General features: G+C 34.7%; 1 protein-coding gene across 1 annotated transcript in view; it reads right to left on the bottom strand.

The window, feature by feature from the left end:
• vir (VIR_N domain-containing protein) overlaps positions 1-16,787 on the bottom strand; it is a 126,850-nt gene that overhangs the window by 24,931 nt on the left and 85,132 nt on the right. The window contains exons 11-12 of the mRNA XM_089097800.1: positions 7,605-7,818; positions 2,801-2,952 (exon numbers count right to left, since the gene is read on the bottom strand). Of these exons, the coding sequence (XP_088953926.1) occupies positions 2,801-2,952; positions 7,605-7,818 (366 nt within the window). The remainder of the gene's footprint in view (positions 1-2,800; positions 2,953-7,604; positions 7,819-16,787) is intronic.

Raw genomic sequence — 16,787 nt, 5'->3', positions numbered from 1 at the left:
GCGGAGAAGTGTAGCATACTTTTTCAAGTATAAACAGTAACTCGAAGAGCTTGCACAGTGACGTAGCTACAGTTATTAGACAGAATGCTGCACATTGAATTTCAGATTTTCCCTTTTTTGAAATGGGAGTCAGATCTCCGATGCAGAAAGAGGGAGGAACATTCCCTTGAGAGAAAATCATGTGCATAAGCAGAGAGAGATATGCCGCGATAAGTTTACCTCCGTATTTCAAGTGGATCGCACTGACTTCGTCAATGCCCAATGAGCCTTTCCATTTGAGTCTACAGATGGCATCTTCAACAGAGCGGGTATTAACGATAAAATCTTCATCGGGATGAGAAGATAGAAACTGATCTAAGGCAGCCTCTTAAGATTGTTCTATGGAGGGGTCAGGGGCTGAGAACTCCGATTCATAATGGGCATACCATTCATCTTCAGGGATGTCGGCTGGGGATGGTGAAAATTTTTTTTGCAGAACGAGAGACAAACTTGAAGATCATATTTCTATCTTGTTTGGCACGGGCAGAATAATGATTGACTAGATTTTTCCGATGCCGAGCCAGGGCCTTAGAAAACTTTCACTTCGTTAAAATCCGTATGCTGTTCACAAGACCCGTATTTGGACATTCACACTCTTTCCATACTGAAAACAATAATTTGGCTTGACTACATGAAATAACGAGATCTGGATTTGACGACCACCCGGGAATGATTTCTTCACGAATTCGTTGCTAAGGAACAGCTTGTTTTTCTGCGAAGCGAACCTCTTTTTGAGGTACAAATCGAAACCTCTTTTTGAGGTAACTGAAGTGACTTCTGAAGGAGATGAAATGGACGCTGATTTTATTCAGGACTGAACCTACCGACTCGATGAATAGGGCTTGATCAATTTTCGACCAGTTACGATGTTGTCGAGGTGCTGAAAGAGGTTTGGTTTGGTGACCAGAAGATGGCAAACCGATAGAGCAAGTCATGGGAAGATGATCAGACAACTGATAATCAAACACAACCTTTACTATATCCGCTCGCAAATCTGACGATACTACAACGTGGTCCAGGTTGGCAGTTCGCGAGGACGTGTGAACATACGTAAAAATCGGACGATTTATCTAAAACACACAAGAAATCGCTAAATAAGCCCTTAACTAGGGTTTTTTTACGCGGTGAAGCTTGAGAATTCGGCTCGGACAGATTACAATTAAAGTCACCAGCTATAATGCAAGGTAAACCTAAGTGTCGAATTTTGTCTATACATGAACCTAGTTTTCCCCAGGACAGCGCAAATTTACGCCCAGACTGGTCATTATTGTAGTCTGTGGGAAGATACACACTAATACGAACAGAACAATCCACTCTCTTAGCTAGATAATAATCATTTGCTTCGAAGAAACTAGAACGGAGAGCTGATTTCACAAACGTAATAAGTCCCCTCTCCCAAGTCACAAATAAAAGCCATTCAAGCCCTCCTCCCTTCAATGTACCGTAAATTTTCAATGCACCTTTAAGGAAAATCAGTTTGGTAATATCGATGTTCTCTTTTTTTCGTTGCTGGCAAGAATTTTCCCCCATAGTTCATAAAAAGGGGCTGGAAGCAGCTAACCACAAAACCAGTAAACTTACCACACTAATCTTGGAATTCATAAGCTACAGGGGCCACAGCTTTTGAAGAGTGAGGTATTAAGCGTGAAGCTTTGAACAGATTGGGGTGAAAGAGGATTGTGCGCGGCTGTGTTGGGCTCAGGCGGCTTGGTGCTGTGGTGAACTGTTAGTAGCACTAGTAGAGGGCACAACTTATAAGAGATTATGAAGGTTTTTGATCCACGTTGTGCCAATAGTTATTTTGAAGTAATTATAGTATAAACATAAAGCTTTAAAAATGAAAAAGGCGGATTTCCGCTAGTTTCTGCTATTTATTCTTATTTGCTGAGATGTTCACAGGGATCTTACCGATAAATTTACTTCTATATTAAATAAGGTAAAGTTATTTGTATGATTTGTTGCTTTTGTTGAAAAAGGGCCTTTTGGTTTTCTTTTAGTTTATATTCGATAATAACAAAATTTTTTATATTTATTTATTAATCCTGGGGTAGCTACTACTTTCATATTACTGTTGTTTTATTGTATCTTTGTCTTTGCACTGTAGTGTTATTTTTTTATTTTATTTTTGTCTAGGCCTAGTTTTTCGAACTCGTCTCCCCATTGGCCTAGTTAAATATATACTTGTATATGTGAATAACAAAATGATTGAACTGGAATCTTCGATTCTAGATCAGTGCGACTAATCTAGAAGTAACGGCAAAATCTTGAAAAATCTATCTTCTATGATTATTATTTCTATCCCAAAGAGTATTAGTTAACTTTCAGCTGGAAGAACTGAAGAAATTGTTTCTCCAAATCGATGCTAGGTTTTACTCGACAAAACTATGCATTAAAATAAGGCACAAAATGATCAAATCCTGTGATATTTGGCTGTATACTGTCACTCTATCATCTGTATTGAGAGCCTGTCAAAAAGACAGGATTCCTGTCGTGTAACCTTACCATGAATGCTTTTGGGGTGGTGCAACTTAAAAAGCCAAAAATCGACGAACCATATCGAAAACATAAGCAATTAGTAGTAACTATGGAGAATGAGAACGAAAGAAGAAGAAATAGGAAGAGGCATGAGCAAAAAGAAAGCAAGAAAACAAAGATGGGTAACGCGAACACTTGAGCAAAACAAACATATAAAAAAGAAAAACAGAAAATAATAGCATAAAAAGAGAAAAAAATAAAAACAAAGACAGTTAAAAACTTGTACCTTTCCATAGGTGGAACTACTAGATGTTTCCATTGCAACAAAGTCATCAACGTGCAAAGAAGGAGGCCGTGAGGTATTTGACGGTCGCAGACGAAATGCATCATTCCGTGTATTGAGTCCTCTATTATAGCCTCTTCCTCTCATAGGTGCAACTGGAATTATGATAAAAGTAAAGGTCGTACGCTCTGCGACAATAACACTGTACGGTTTATTACGCTTTGTATTCCATATGCGCTTTATGATTTAGAAATCACAATCACACGTACGTTGAGATCGATAAATCACAACAGTTTTTTTTTCTTCTGATGGAGGAATTCAAAAATCTAGTGGGGTGTTTAGGTGCATGGATAGTCCTACATTGAAAAATATTTTTCAGAGGGACATTCAATATTATAAAAAAAAGAAGATAAAAACGTTAGTTTAACTTCTTTGTTCCTTCTAGGTTGGTTTTTTGTACATAAGCCAGGTCTCCTAAATTATATTTTATCTCATTTTGACTTTTCCTGACATAATTTTCGTTTTGTATTGTCTTTGCAACTTCCAAATTCTCTTTAACTTGTTTCATCGCTTTTTTAATACGCACAGCGATTTCCTGTTTATATTGATCTAGATTGTAATATGTTCTGTCATTTTGTATTTCATTCATACATACTCTAGGATCCCTCAAATATTGTAAAAAATTGGTGCTTCTTTTAAAAAACAAGAGTAAGCCGTATTCACTGCAAAGACTACAAAAGATAAATGATCAACCCAGCTTTCATTTTCCTGCCTTGCATGCATCCCTAGCATATAAGCCACCTCTCTATGCTTTCACTCAATTTTAAACCGAACAACTAAGAGGTGTTCTGTTAAATGGCAAATGTTAATAACACTACTCTGGAAGTCCCTCAATCAAAGCTGGCTATCTTTACTGCTTCCGAAATCCGTCTTTCTTGAACAAACACAAATAATATGACCTCCAAACAATGTTTTTCGATCTTTAGTCGATTATACTTATTTGAGTACAGTTTAGTTAAATAAAATATATGGACGGATATCTTATTTATTCCTTAACAGAAGACTCCACAATATGGTCTATAATATAAAATATATGGACTGATATCTTATTTATTCCACAACAGAAGACTCCACAACAAAATATATGGACTATGGATAGTCTATAATATAAAATATATGGACTGATATCTTACTTATTCCACAACAGAAGACTCCACAACAAAATATATGGACCATGGATAGTCCATAATATAAAATATATGGACTGATATCTTAATTATTCCACAACAGAAGACTCCACAACAAAATATATGGACTATGGATAGTCCATAATATAAAATATATGGACTGATATCTTAATTATTCCACAACAGAAGACTCCACAACAAAGTAAATGGACTATGGCTGATCCATAGTACAAAATATATTGACTGATATCTTATTTATTGCACAACAGAAGACTCTTAGTACTTCTCGTGTCTCGTTGTTATCTAAGTTAAATACTTTTGTTTAGACTTCATAAGAAGTTATTGGTCCCTGGCCCACACTGGTGAGACTCTTTACTTTTCAGGAGACCCTAGTGCCTGTGCAATATTGTAGTATTACTTGTCATTTAATAAAAATTACGACGGCAACAGTGGCAATCATTTATTCCGTCTTTAGTTTTACGAGTTGACCAATGTCCAACTTTCAAGCATAAGATTTGTGACTGACCAAACAGAATCCAGACGGAAGGCGTAATTTTTCAAATCAAAAAAGATAGGGGCTTGGACTGATGGTTTCTTAACTGTAAGATGAATCTCCAAAAGACACAACGACATAATATTATATATATTACAATATTATTATATATTATAATATTTTTATATATTTATATTATAATGTCAGTATTATATTATATAATTTAATATATTATTATAACATAGCTTTTTATCGACAGATGTGACTAGCATATGGCTCAGCCATAGACTACTACTACTACTAACAACTCACGGCAGCACGAAGCCGCCTGGAGCCTCTTCCCCCATTCTTATCTGTTCAAAGCCTCCCTCTTTATACCCTTCCAAGAAGTTCGCGCATCCTCCCACCAAATTGGGGTGACGACCCGCTCTTCGTTTGGTCCTAGACACTTGGCCAGCATTGACAATCTTTGGCAATCTGTCATCCTTCATCTGCAAAATGTATCCTAGCCATCTCATCTTTTCTCTCACTGCAGCTCCAGAAAGCGGGATTGAAATTACAAAAACATACACAAACTTCAATTACAAAGAAATAAAATGGTACGACAAGAAGGAGAACCATCAGAATAAGCCTAATGTATACTTGTGCGTATAAGCACCGTCAATGTTAACCCATTTTACATGCCCAGGAAAGAGAGTGAAGTTTAAAAAAAGTGAAGGTACAATAAGACTTTTATTTACGTACATACGGATTCTGACTAAGCTGCATTAATTTAAAAGGCGATATGTAACATTTTTTTTTGAAGATTCATCCTAAATTTCAGAATATAGCTCGTTCTATAAATTGACTAAATCCACTTTTCCGAATATTAATTGGTTTTAAAAATTTCTTAGTATTTTCAGCTTTTCCAAAATGCTTTTTATACCTTTTTTTCAATTGTGAAAATAGTTAAAACCATGTTTTTTTTTCTAAATCGGAGTAGTTTTTGCTGTATAAGTGATGGCGAAAAAATCTACTTTTTACAAGACTTCAACTTGTTAATAACTAAAAATCTTTAAATGATTCAATAGCTTTGATTTTAATGTTCAATTTTGTGGCTAAGGCTGTTACATTTTTCTTTAAGATCCAGACCGATCTGATAGTTAGGGAAAATAGTTATCTGCATACTGAAATATATGAACATGCTACATGACTTTTCAAAAAAACTTTTTGCCATTTTAGTTTTCCGTTCCTGAAATACAAGTATGACGCTAAAACCAAGAAAAATTTCATAGCATTCATAAAACTTTTTTTTTCTATATCAACGGTTGAAGCACGGACGTTGAAGACAACCATTAGCACTGCTTCAGACAAGTCAAGAGAATGAATCTAGTTTACATACCCTAGATTCTAATTGAAAAGACAATTGAAGGACACCAATCACGAGGAAATCCTTGTAAGAGGTGGATTAAAAAACACCAATCACGAGGGAAGACCTTGTAAGAGGTGGATTGAAGGATATCAATCACACGGAAGACACTGTAAGAAGTTGATTGAAGGACACCAATCATGGGGAAGACCTTGTAAGAGGTGGATTGAAGACCACCAATCACGGGGAAGACCTTGTAAGAGGTGGATTGAAGAACACCAATAACAGGGACGACATTATAAGAGGTGGATTGAAGGATATCAATCACACAGAAGACACTGTACGAAGTGGATTGAAGGACACCAATCACGGGAAGACCTTGTAAGAGGTGGATTGAAGGACACCAATCAAGGGGAAGACATTATAAGAGGTGGATTGAAGAACACTAATAACAGGGAAGATCTTGTAAGAGGTGGAATGAAGAACACCAATCACAGGGAAGACTTTGTAAGAGGTGGATTGAAGACCACCAATCACGGGGAAGACCTTGTAAGAGGTGGATTGAAGAACACCAATCATGGGGAAGATATTATGAGAGGTGGATTGAAGGACATCAATCACGGGAAGACACTGTAAGAGGTGGATTTTCCACCTCTTATGATTTTCCCTATTGAATTGTTATTTAGACGTCTTGGAAAGACAACGCGGTCTTCGAAAATAAATTTAGACGTTTTGAACTGGACTTGAAAGGAGTTTTAGAAACTCATCGCCCTGGGTTAGAAAACATGAAACTAGGAAGTTTAGAATTTAGTTTAGATACAGAATTAAGTATAGAATAACAGTATAGATTAGTGGTATAGCATTTACGTAGAAAGGATAAAGTAAACAGGCCGAGAATAGGAAGCATGATGAGTAAGAAAGAGCCAAAATCTTATTAAGATCAGGAGATATTAATAATGCAATAAAATTTCAAATGAACATGTTATAGGCTAACTAAAAAAATTCAAGGTAGAAATCAAAGTGGTATAAGCCCCTGCAGAACTGACTGACAGTGGTGACCTGGATGAATTTCTGGGGAAGTCCATGCATACAGAAGGACAAAGAATGACAGAAATAGGAGTGTAATAACAGAACGCCTTTTTTCTAGGTACTAAGACATAAAACCTTGTTTTTTTTCTTACACTAGTCTAATGGTCTATATTGACCCTGCATAATAAGCGTATCACAATCCACGCGTGGCCCAACAATACTCACACCAGGACTTGTAAACCTTTTCACAGAGAGGAAAAAGGAGGGGCTCATATGGGTTTTCTTTTTCGTTTGAGGGAAGCGGGACCCTTGTCATTTCCTTTAGATACACTTTTTCGTGTGTCTTCCTTATATGGACATTGTAGACTATCAAGCTATATAGACTGTTCCTTTACAGATGAAAGTCTAGATATAGACAGACTGTCTAAACAGATGAATTTGTGGTGAGTGGGTTAGGGCGGGGAGGGGTTGAGATAACGGTTATTTTACCTAAGTGCTTCTACTGTATTTAACCCTGCATGAAAAGCTGACAACAATCCAAATGAGGCTCACCTAAACTCGTACCAGGACTTATAAACCTTTTTCTAGAGGAATAAACAAGGAACGCATATTTTTATTTTTTGAGGGATACATGACCCTTGCCATTCCCTGTGCACACACTTACTCGCATACCTTCCTCTAAATAAATATATAGACTATCCTGACTATCTATCTATATAGAGTATTCTTTTTAGACCATCCCAAACTTACTGAAAGGTCTCCTCTGGGCATCCATTGATGACAGAATTGGAGTGGTTTTTTCCTCTGATCTTGGACTTATCCTGCCATCTACTGTTTCTTGTTTGGGTGTTGAGATTCCCGGAAGAAAAGAGGTCTCCTCAACTCGGCATACTTGCTCCACTTCTGATACAAAATTCCAATCCGGTAAAAGATTCTTCGTCATTTCAAGGACATCGCATTTCTCCTATAACAAAGTAGTATAAACTACAGTGAACACTATTTGACAAAAAGTTTAGTTAACCACATATTCTGTCAAAAGATGCAAGCTATTAGAAGATTGATTAGCTAAGATAAATAGGCCTTTTGATAGCTACTACTTTTTACATGATCAGATGAGGGGGCGTGACAGGACACTTTCATAATACATCCTTGTTTGACGCTCCTCCTCGTCAGCCAATTTATGTTAATTTGTGTTAATTTATGTATATTTATGTCATTCTATGCGATTAAATCTATCCCTTCGTCGTGTTGCGACGTAGGACAGCTTTTTTTTTATTTTTGAAGCTATTTTTAAACATATTTATTAGAGATAATTTTATCTAAAATCCTACTTTTCAATATAGATATTTTTCAACTTTTAGATTTAATTTTACTTTACTAGATATTCTTTAAAATACTTAATAGGCAGAAATATTTTTTTTAATTTAATCTTAGATTTTTTCATTTTTGTTGTGACAAAGTCCAAACATTTTGACTCTCTGAGAGGCTAACATATGTTAGACTAACTTAGCCTGACCCAAAATCTTGCTAGCATAAACAAATAGAGCCTCGACAGATTGTCTGTATGAAACGCTAACCACAGCAATCCCAACTTTCTTAAGGTTGAGAAAGTGAAACGTGAGACGTCTGAAACCTCAAAAGTAAAAATTATGTCAAACTTTAAAATAACCCTCAGATAAATATAGAAGGGAGGATGGTGTCCACCCCGTAATAAAGGAATATTTACGGCCTAAGCCTGTAATATGGGTACTGTATGGACCATGATTTGCATGTACACAAGTAGCAAATAAAGGTCATACAATATTTAAAATATAAAAACAGTATTTAAAAAAATATACATTTTTCAGGGTATTTGTTTTCCAGCCAATTTTGCTCTGTTTTTATTTCAAATTGCAATTCCTCATTGTAAATCGTTTTAATCATTATAAAAGCCTAAAAAAGATAAAAAATTAAGCATAAAATATAGGAATAAGCCCAAGTTTATTGGCAAAATCTTCTTATGTATTTAATTAAACCATCAGCAATTTAGAGAGAGTGCATTTTTAAAACAAAATTTTTGATGGGAAGAGGGAGGGACATTTATATTATAAAAGAATATTATTATATATTATAATATAATAGAATATTATAATAGAATACACAAGAGTAGTTATATGGGTGCTCTATTATTCTTTTCAAACAGTTCGTGGTAACAAACTGTAAGTAAGGAGCGACCCGGCTCAATGGTAACCAAAACTGAAGAAAACTGGTTTTTGATACCAATAGATACATCCAAAGGATCAGATTTCAATGCTGATTTCAAACATATAACTTTCATCAAGTTTAGTCCTACCCATCAAAAGTTACTCGCCTGAGAAAATTTGGCTGATTTTCGAAAAAAAGGGGGAAAGACCCTCTAAAAGTTATAGAACCTTGATGAAAATCACACCATCATATTTGGCGTATCAGAGAACCCTACTGTAGAGGTTTCAAGCTCCTATCTATAAAAATGTGGAATTTTTCATTTTTTGCCAGAAGAAAGATCACAGATGCGTGTTTATTTGTTTTTTTGTTTTTTTTCCCAGGGGTGATCGTATCGACCCAGTGGTCCTAGAATATCGTGGGAGGACTCATTGGATCGGGAATTAAAAGTTCTAGTGCCCTTTTTAAGTGACCCAAAAAAATTGAGGGCAACTAGGCCCCGTCCTACGCTCATTTGTTTCCCAAAGTCACCTGATCAGAATTTTGAGATAGCCATTTGTTCAGCATGGTTGAAAATATGATAAGTATGTCCTTTAGGATGACTTAATCCCCTGAAGTCCCCGGGGGAGGGCTGAAAGTTATGAACTTTGCCCAATGTTAACATATAGTATTGGTTATTAGGAAGTATACAGACGTTTTCAGGGGGGATTTTTTCTGGTAGTAGAGGGGTGGGTGGGTTGGAGGTTATGTGGAAGGATCTTTCCATGAAGGAAGTTTTCATGGGGGAAGGGACATTGCTATGAAGGGGGTGCCGGATTTCCCAGCATTATTTAAAAAAAAGGATAAGAAATTAAATATAAAAAAACAAGTTTTCCAACTGAAAATAAGGAGTAACATCAAAACTTAAAACGAACAAAAAATATTACGTGTATGATTGGGTTAACCCCCTACTCACTAGGCTACCTCGCTCTTTAAGCCAAATATTTTTTAGTACTTTCATAAGAGCTATTTATTCTAAATAACTGCCTTTGTGATTATGGGGTCATTTTTAAAGAATTGGAACACAATTCGAACTTTAGCTTAAAGAGCGAGGTATTGACTAGTAGGCAAGCCCCCTAATATACGTATTAAAAATATATGAATATAGAAGTTCGTTACGCAAGTTAATTCGTAAGTTACGTATTTAACTTACGTTAAAAAACAAGTTTTTTTTTAACTGAAAGTAAGGAACGACGTTAAAACATAAAACGAACAGAAATTATTCCGTATATGAAAGGGGCTGTCCCCTTCTCAACGCCTCGCTCTTTACGCTAAAGTTTGAATTTGTCATAACTCTTATTTTTTTTAAACAATAAAAAACTTTAGCGTAAAGAGCGAGGCGTTGAGGAGGGGACAGCCCCTTTCATATACGGAATAATTTCTGTTCGTTTTATGTTTTAACGTCATTCATTACTTTCAGTTAAAAAAAACTTGTTTTTTTATTCAATTTCCTTCTAAAGGACACCCTAGACGGTCAATCATTTTGATAAAAATCATCCGTCAATCAATTGATTAAAGCATGATTGGTCGTCTAGGAACCGATTGAGTCATTCAAACTTTCTATCAATCACCGTCACCGCTTGATTCAAGCGTCAAACAGGTTCCTAGATGGTCAATTATGCTTTAATCAATTGATTGACGGAAGCTTTTGATCAAAATGATTGACCGTCTAGGTGTCCTTAAGGCCTACTTACAAGCTATGTTCTACCCATGAAGAAAGCATTGACGGAGATTGCTCAACCCTTTATAGTACCTACAATATTCTATGGTTTTCGGTATTGCTCAACTGGAAATTCTCTTTGGAGATTTTCGAGAGCCAAAGATAATCATCAAAGAACAGCATAAAAATGTGTCTCATAATTTTTTTTTTACTTTTAAATGAAGTACGGGTCTTCAGAATAACAATAACGGGAAGAATACTCCATTTTAAAGGCTTGAAACAAATTTAATATTAAAATCAAAGATGAAAAATATTTAAGGCTAGTCAAAATTAAAAAAAAAAAAAAAAAAAAAAAAAAAAAAAAAAAAAAATCATTTTTATTTTAGAAATAAATATAACATAAAAATAAAATGGAATAAAAAGTCCTACTCTTACAAGTGCATCAAGTGTCGAGTTTTACTCTGAGGCATTAGCACATCTTTGTCGGGGATCTTCTAAAGAAAAACAACCGGTACTTGTATAATATACACCCTACCTAATGTTCTTCTAATATGTTTCTCTGAAGCTCAATCCGAAATATACCAAAGTAAGATAAAAATTTAACACTCTAGAAACACATTTGGACTGTATATTTGCACATTAGGAGGGGGGGGGGGAGTACAGTATAGCGGGTCTGCATGCCTAATGTATTAGGCACAATTATTCAGCATATTATGTAGTAAAAATTGTTTTCTAACTTCACACTGTCCGAATACTTTACTCCCCCCCCTAATTTGCAAATATATTGCTCAAATTATATATTTTCCTATTCTGTCACTTCTCTTTGTCTTGTCTCACGGTAAGCTGAAAGAAACTAGCGAAAAAAAAAGTTCTATAATGCGTCAATGAATGAACAACTTGAGCTGTAGGGCATTTATCATACAAGTACCAAACAACCTAATAAATTGCTAGAGGAACTTAAAAAAAACGATTTTCTTGTGGGTAGGCAACACTGCAAAAGCTCTTCTATTCAAAAGAAACTGGCTCGTTATTAAAGTACCAAAAGGAACCAAATCTTATTGTCTGAATTGTTTAAGAGGAAACTTATAGAGCCATATCTATCTTTAAAAATTAGAAAAAAATCGATAACGCACTTTTAACGAAAAAGACCTTTATATGCAGTTATACAGATTTGGTGATAACTAGCCCGAATAATAATAATATTGAAAAAAAAACATAGGTAAAAAGTCGGCAAAAATAAGCTAAAAATATTTGGCAACAAAGCTTAAGAAGGCTTAGTTGTCATGGGAAGCACCATGTTAATATCTAGTTTTTAAGGGCTGGACACACGTAACTTTTTTTGACACCGACTTTAGCAGCTAAGTCGGCAAAGGATAGAGGTGCAAAACAGCGTTTTTTGCGCAAGATTTTCAAAACTAAACATCATGGAAACTAATAATCAACTACAGCTTAACAATAGTTGCATGACTGATCGAAACTTAGTTCTTTTGATTTTCCTTCTGAAGAGAAGAAAACGATTGAGGATTGAAAAGCCTCAGGAAGAGCATATTTTGAACATTTGTTTGAACGATTACGATGAAATTCAGTGCCGTTTTTGTAAATCGGCACAAGAAACTGAGAAACTTTTCAAGCTCGAATCGCCGCCGTTTTCTTTGCAATTCGATGCCGAAAAAATATAAGCGTGTCCGATCCTTTACAGATAAAAAGCGTTGTCAAATCTAACTAATTAGTTTTGCTGATTTATTTTCACGGATCAACTCGACAACACTGACAAAATTAGAGTGCAGCGCTAGAAGATTCAAAATTTGTAGACATGCAAAAGTAGAATCTTAATAAATTACGGTGCCAGGTATGAATAGACCTAATATGGTTCCGCGGGGCAAATATATTTTCATTTTGATGTTCTGGTGTTTTAAGGACTGATCGTTTAAGCGGAAATTTACAGAACCATATATGCCTTTAAAAATGAAAGTTCAACTTAAACGAAAATAACCTCCACATGCATTTGTTTTGGTACTAGTAGGCACCAAATAAAAAAAAAACAAAAAAAAACAACGTGGGTAAAAAATAGCAAAAACAGCTAAAAACATACAGCTACCAACAGCTCAAGAAATAAAAAGGTTGTGAAATTTAATCAATTAGTTTCGTTTATTAATTTCCACGGCTCAACTTGGCAACACTGAAGAAATTACGACGCAGCCCTAAAAGATTCAAAATTCATTACCAAGCAAAAGTAAAATCTTATTAGATTACGGTGCCATGTGTGAATAGACCTAAGATGGGTTCGCGGGGCAAAAATATTTTTATTTTGATGTCCTTAGTACTTTAAGGAATGATCGTTTCAGCAGAAATTCACAGAACCATATTTACCTACAAAAATCAAACTTCAATTTAAACGAAAAAGATCTCCGCATGCAACTGTTTTTGGTAGAAGTAGACATCAAGTTTAAAAAAAAGAAACGCGGATAAATAATAAGCCAAAAATAAGCTAAGATCATACAGCTACAAACAGCTAAAGAAGGTGTAGTTGTCTTTGTGAACCGACAGATTATTAATATTTAGTTTTTGCAGATAATAAAAGTTGTCAAATTTAACTATTTAGCTCCGCTCACTTATTTTCACGGCTCAACTTGGCAACATTGACGAAATTGAGGTACAGCCCTAAAAGATTCCAAATTTGTGCATAAGCGAAAGTAAAATCTTAGGAAATGACGGTGTCAGGTATGAACAGATCTAAGACGGGTCCGGAGGCGAAGAATGTTTTATTTCATTTTTTTTTGTACTTTAAGGGCCTATTATCTGTGCGCAGAATATTTTTATTTCGATTTTTTGTACTTTAAGGACCTATTATCTATGCGCAGAATATTTTTATTTCGATTTTTTGTATTTTAAGGACCTATTATCTGCGTTCAGAATATTTTTATTTCGATTTTTTTTTACTTTAAGGACCTATTATCTGCGTGCAGAATATTTTATTTCGATTTTTTGTACTTTAAGGACCAATTATCTGAGCGCAGAATATCTTTATTTCGATTTTTTGTACTTTAAGGACCTATTATCTGCGTGCAGAATATTTTTATTTCGATTTTTTGTACTTTAAGGACCTATTATCTGTGCACAGAATATTTTTATTTAGATTTTTTGTACTTTAAGGACCTATTATCTGCGTGCGGAATATTTTTATTTCGGTTTTTGTACTTTAAGGACCTATTATCTGCGTGCAGAATATTTTCATTTGGCATCTAAGACAAGGTCAAACTATTTTGATATTAGAAACACCATTTACAAATTATTAACATAAATCAGAAATGAGGATATAACACTTTTTGTAAAACCGTACAGATCTCAAGAATAAAAAAGAGAATCTCAAGAAAACTGAAAATATCCAACTCTTCTATTAGTTGAAACAATCATCCAATAGAATCAACGTAATAAACGTACTCACCTAGCGTGCTCGGTTAATAGCCGTTGTTGCATATACGTGAATTTGACAAAAATATGACATAACGAAGAAAGAAACGAGGAAGTCACAGCCAGCGGAAAAACAGAAAGTATTTGTAATGGTGTTTGCATTTTCATATTGTCCTAAAGGACTTTTAACAGGATTTTTTTTTGTTATCGTTAATTCTGCAGTAAAGACGGTTGTGCAGAAATTTCAGCCAAAATATTTGCACTGTAATCTCTTCTTCCACTGACTGTGATTTTCCTCATTTTGTTCTTGGTTACATTTTTCCCTTTTGTAGGGCTTAGACAGTACTGTCTCAGGAAGAAATTTTATGAAGTAAAACCTTTAAAACTACCCCAGCAGAGTATATAGTAACCTTATGAACCCAAAAAGAAAGTAAAACTTTAGAGTGTTGTCGTCTCACTTATAAGCCAAAACAAACCAAACAAGCAATCAAACCAAACAAATCCCCCCAAAAAATTTGAGCACAAACAAACCAAAAAAACCCAAATAAACCAAACAAACAAACCAAAATAAACCTTTATGATCCAAAAACAAACAATAGAAGTTTAGAGTGTCGTCTCAACTTATGAGCCCAAAACAACCAAAAAGGCAAACAAACCAAACAATTCCAAAAAACCCTTATGAGCCTAAACAAACCAAAAAAACGAACAAACCAATTAAAACAAAGAAACCAAAATAAACCCTTATGATCCTAAAACAAACGAAAGAAGTTCAGCATATTGACTCAAATATGAGCCCAAACAAACCAAACAGATAAACATACCAAAGAAACCAAAACAAAGTCTTATGAGGCTAAATAAACCAAAACAAACAAACCAAACAAACGAACAGAAATAAATCCTTATGATCCCAAAACAAAAGATAGAAGTTCAGTGTACTGTCTCACATATGAGCCCAAACAAACCAAACAGATAAACATACCAAAGAAACCAAAACAAAGTCTTATGAGCCTAAATAAACCAAAACAAACAAACCAAACAAATGAACCGAAATAAATCCTTATGATCCCAAAACAAAAGATAGAAGTTCAGTGTACTGTCTCACATATGAGCCCAAACAAACCAAACAGATAAACATACCAAAGAAACCAAAACAAAGTCTTATGAGCCTAAATAAACCAAAACAACAAACCAAACAAATGAACCGAAATAAATCCTTATGATGCCAAAACAAAAGATAGAAGTTCAGTGTACTGTCTCACATATGAGCCCCAACAAACCAAACAGATAAAAATACCAAAGAAACTAAAACAAAGTCTTATGAGCCTAAATAAACCAAAACAAACAAACCAAACAAATGAACCGAAATAAATCCTTATGATCCCAAAACAAAAGATAGAAGTTCAGTGTACTGTCTCACATATGAGCCCAAACAAACCAAACAGATAAACATACCAAAGAAACCAAAACAAAGTCTTATGAGCCTAAATAAACCAAAACAAACAAACCAAACAAATGAACAGAAATAAATCCTTATGATGCCAAAACAAAAGATAGAAGTTCAGTGTACTGTCTCACATATGAGCCCAAACAAACCAAACAGATAAACATACCAAAGAAACTAAAACAAAGTCTTATGAGCCTAAATAAACCAAAACAAACAAACCAAACAAATGAACCTAAATAAATCCTTATGATGCCAAAACAAAAGATAGAAGTTCAGTGTACTGTCTCACATTTGCGCCCAAACAAACCAAACAGACAAACATACCAAAGAAAGCAAAACAAAGTCTTATGAGCCTAAATAAACCAAAACAAACAAACCAAACAAATGAACCGAAATAAATCCTTATGATCCCAAATCAAAATATAGAAGTTCAGTGTATTGTTTCACATATGAGCCCAAACAAACCGAACAGACAAACATACCAAAGAAAGCAAAACAAAGTCTTATGAGCCTAAATAAACCAAAACAACAAACCAAACAAATGAACCGAAATAAATCCTTATGATGCCAAAACAAAAGATAGAAGTTCAGTGTACTGTCTCACATATGAGCCCCAACAAACCAAACAGATAAACATACAAAGAAACTAAAACAAAGTCTTATGAGCCTAAATAAACCAAAACAAACAAACCAAACAAATGAACCTAAATAAATCCTTATGATCCCAAATCAAAAGATAGAAGTTCAGTGTATTGTTTCACATATGAGCCCAAACAAACCGAACAGACAAACATACCAAAGAAAGCAAAACAAAGTCTTATGAGCCTAAATAAACCAAAACAAAAAACCAAACAAATTAACCTAAATAAATCCTTATGATTACAAAACAAAAGATAGAAGTTCAGTGTACTGTCTCACATTTGAGCACAAACAAACCAAACAGACAAACATACCAAAGAAAGCAAAACAAAGTCTTATGAGCCTAAATAAACCAAAACAAACAAACCAAACAAATGAACCGAAATAAATCCTTATGATCCCAAAGCAAAAAATAGAAGTTCAGTGTATTGTTTCACATATGAGCCCAAACAAACCGAACAGACAAACATACCAAAGAAAGCAAAACAAAGTCTTATGAGCCTAAATAAACCAAAACAAACAAACCAAACAAATGAACCGAAATAAATCCTTATGATGC

The sequence above is a fragment of the Artemia sp. Qi Xiang Cuo genome, chromosome 12 (genome assembly GCF_049724085.1).
Source record: "Artemia sp. Qi Xiang Cuo chromosome 12, ASM4972408v1, whole genome shotgun sequence".
Taxonomy (NCBI): Eukaryota; Metazoa; Arthropoda; class Branchiopoda; order Anostraca; family Artemiidae; genus Artemia; species Artemia sp. Qi Xiang Cuo.
The sequence above is the reverse complement of the archived record's forward strand: the minus strand, read 5'-3'. Positions and strand labels throughout refer to the sequence as shown.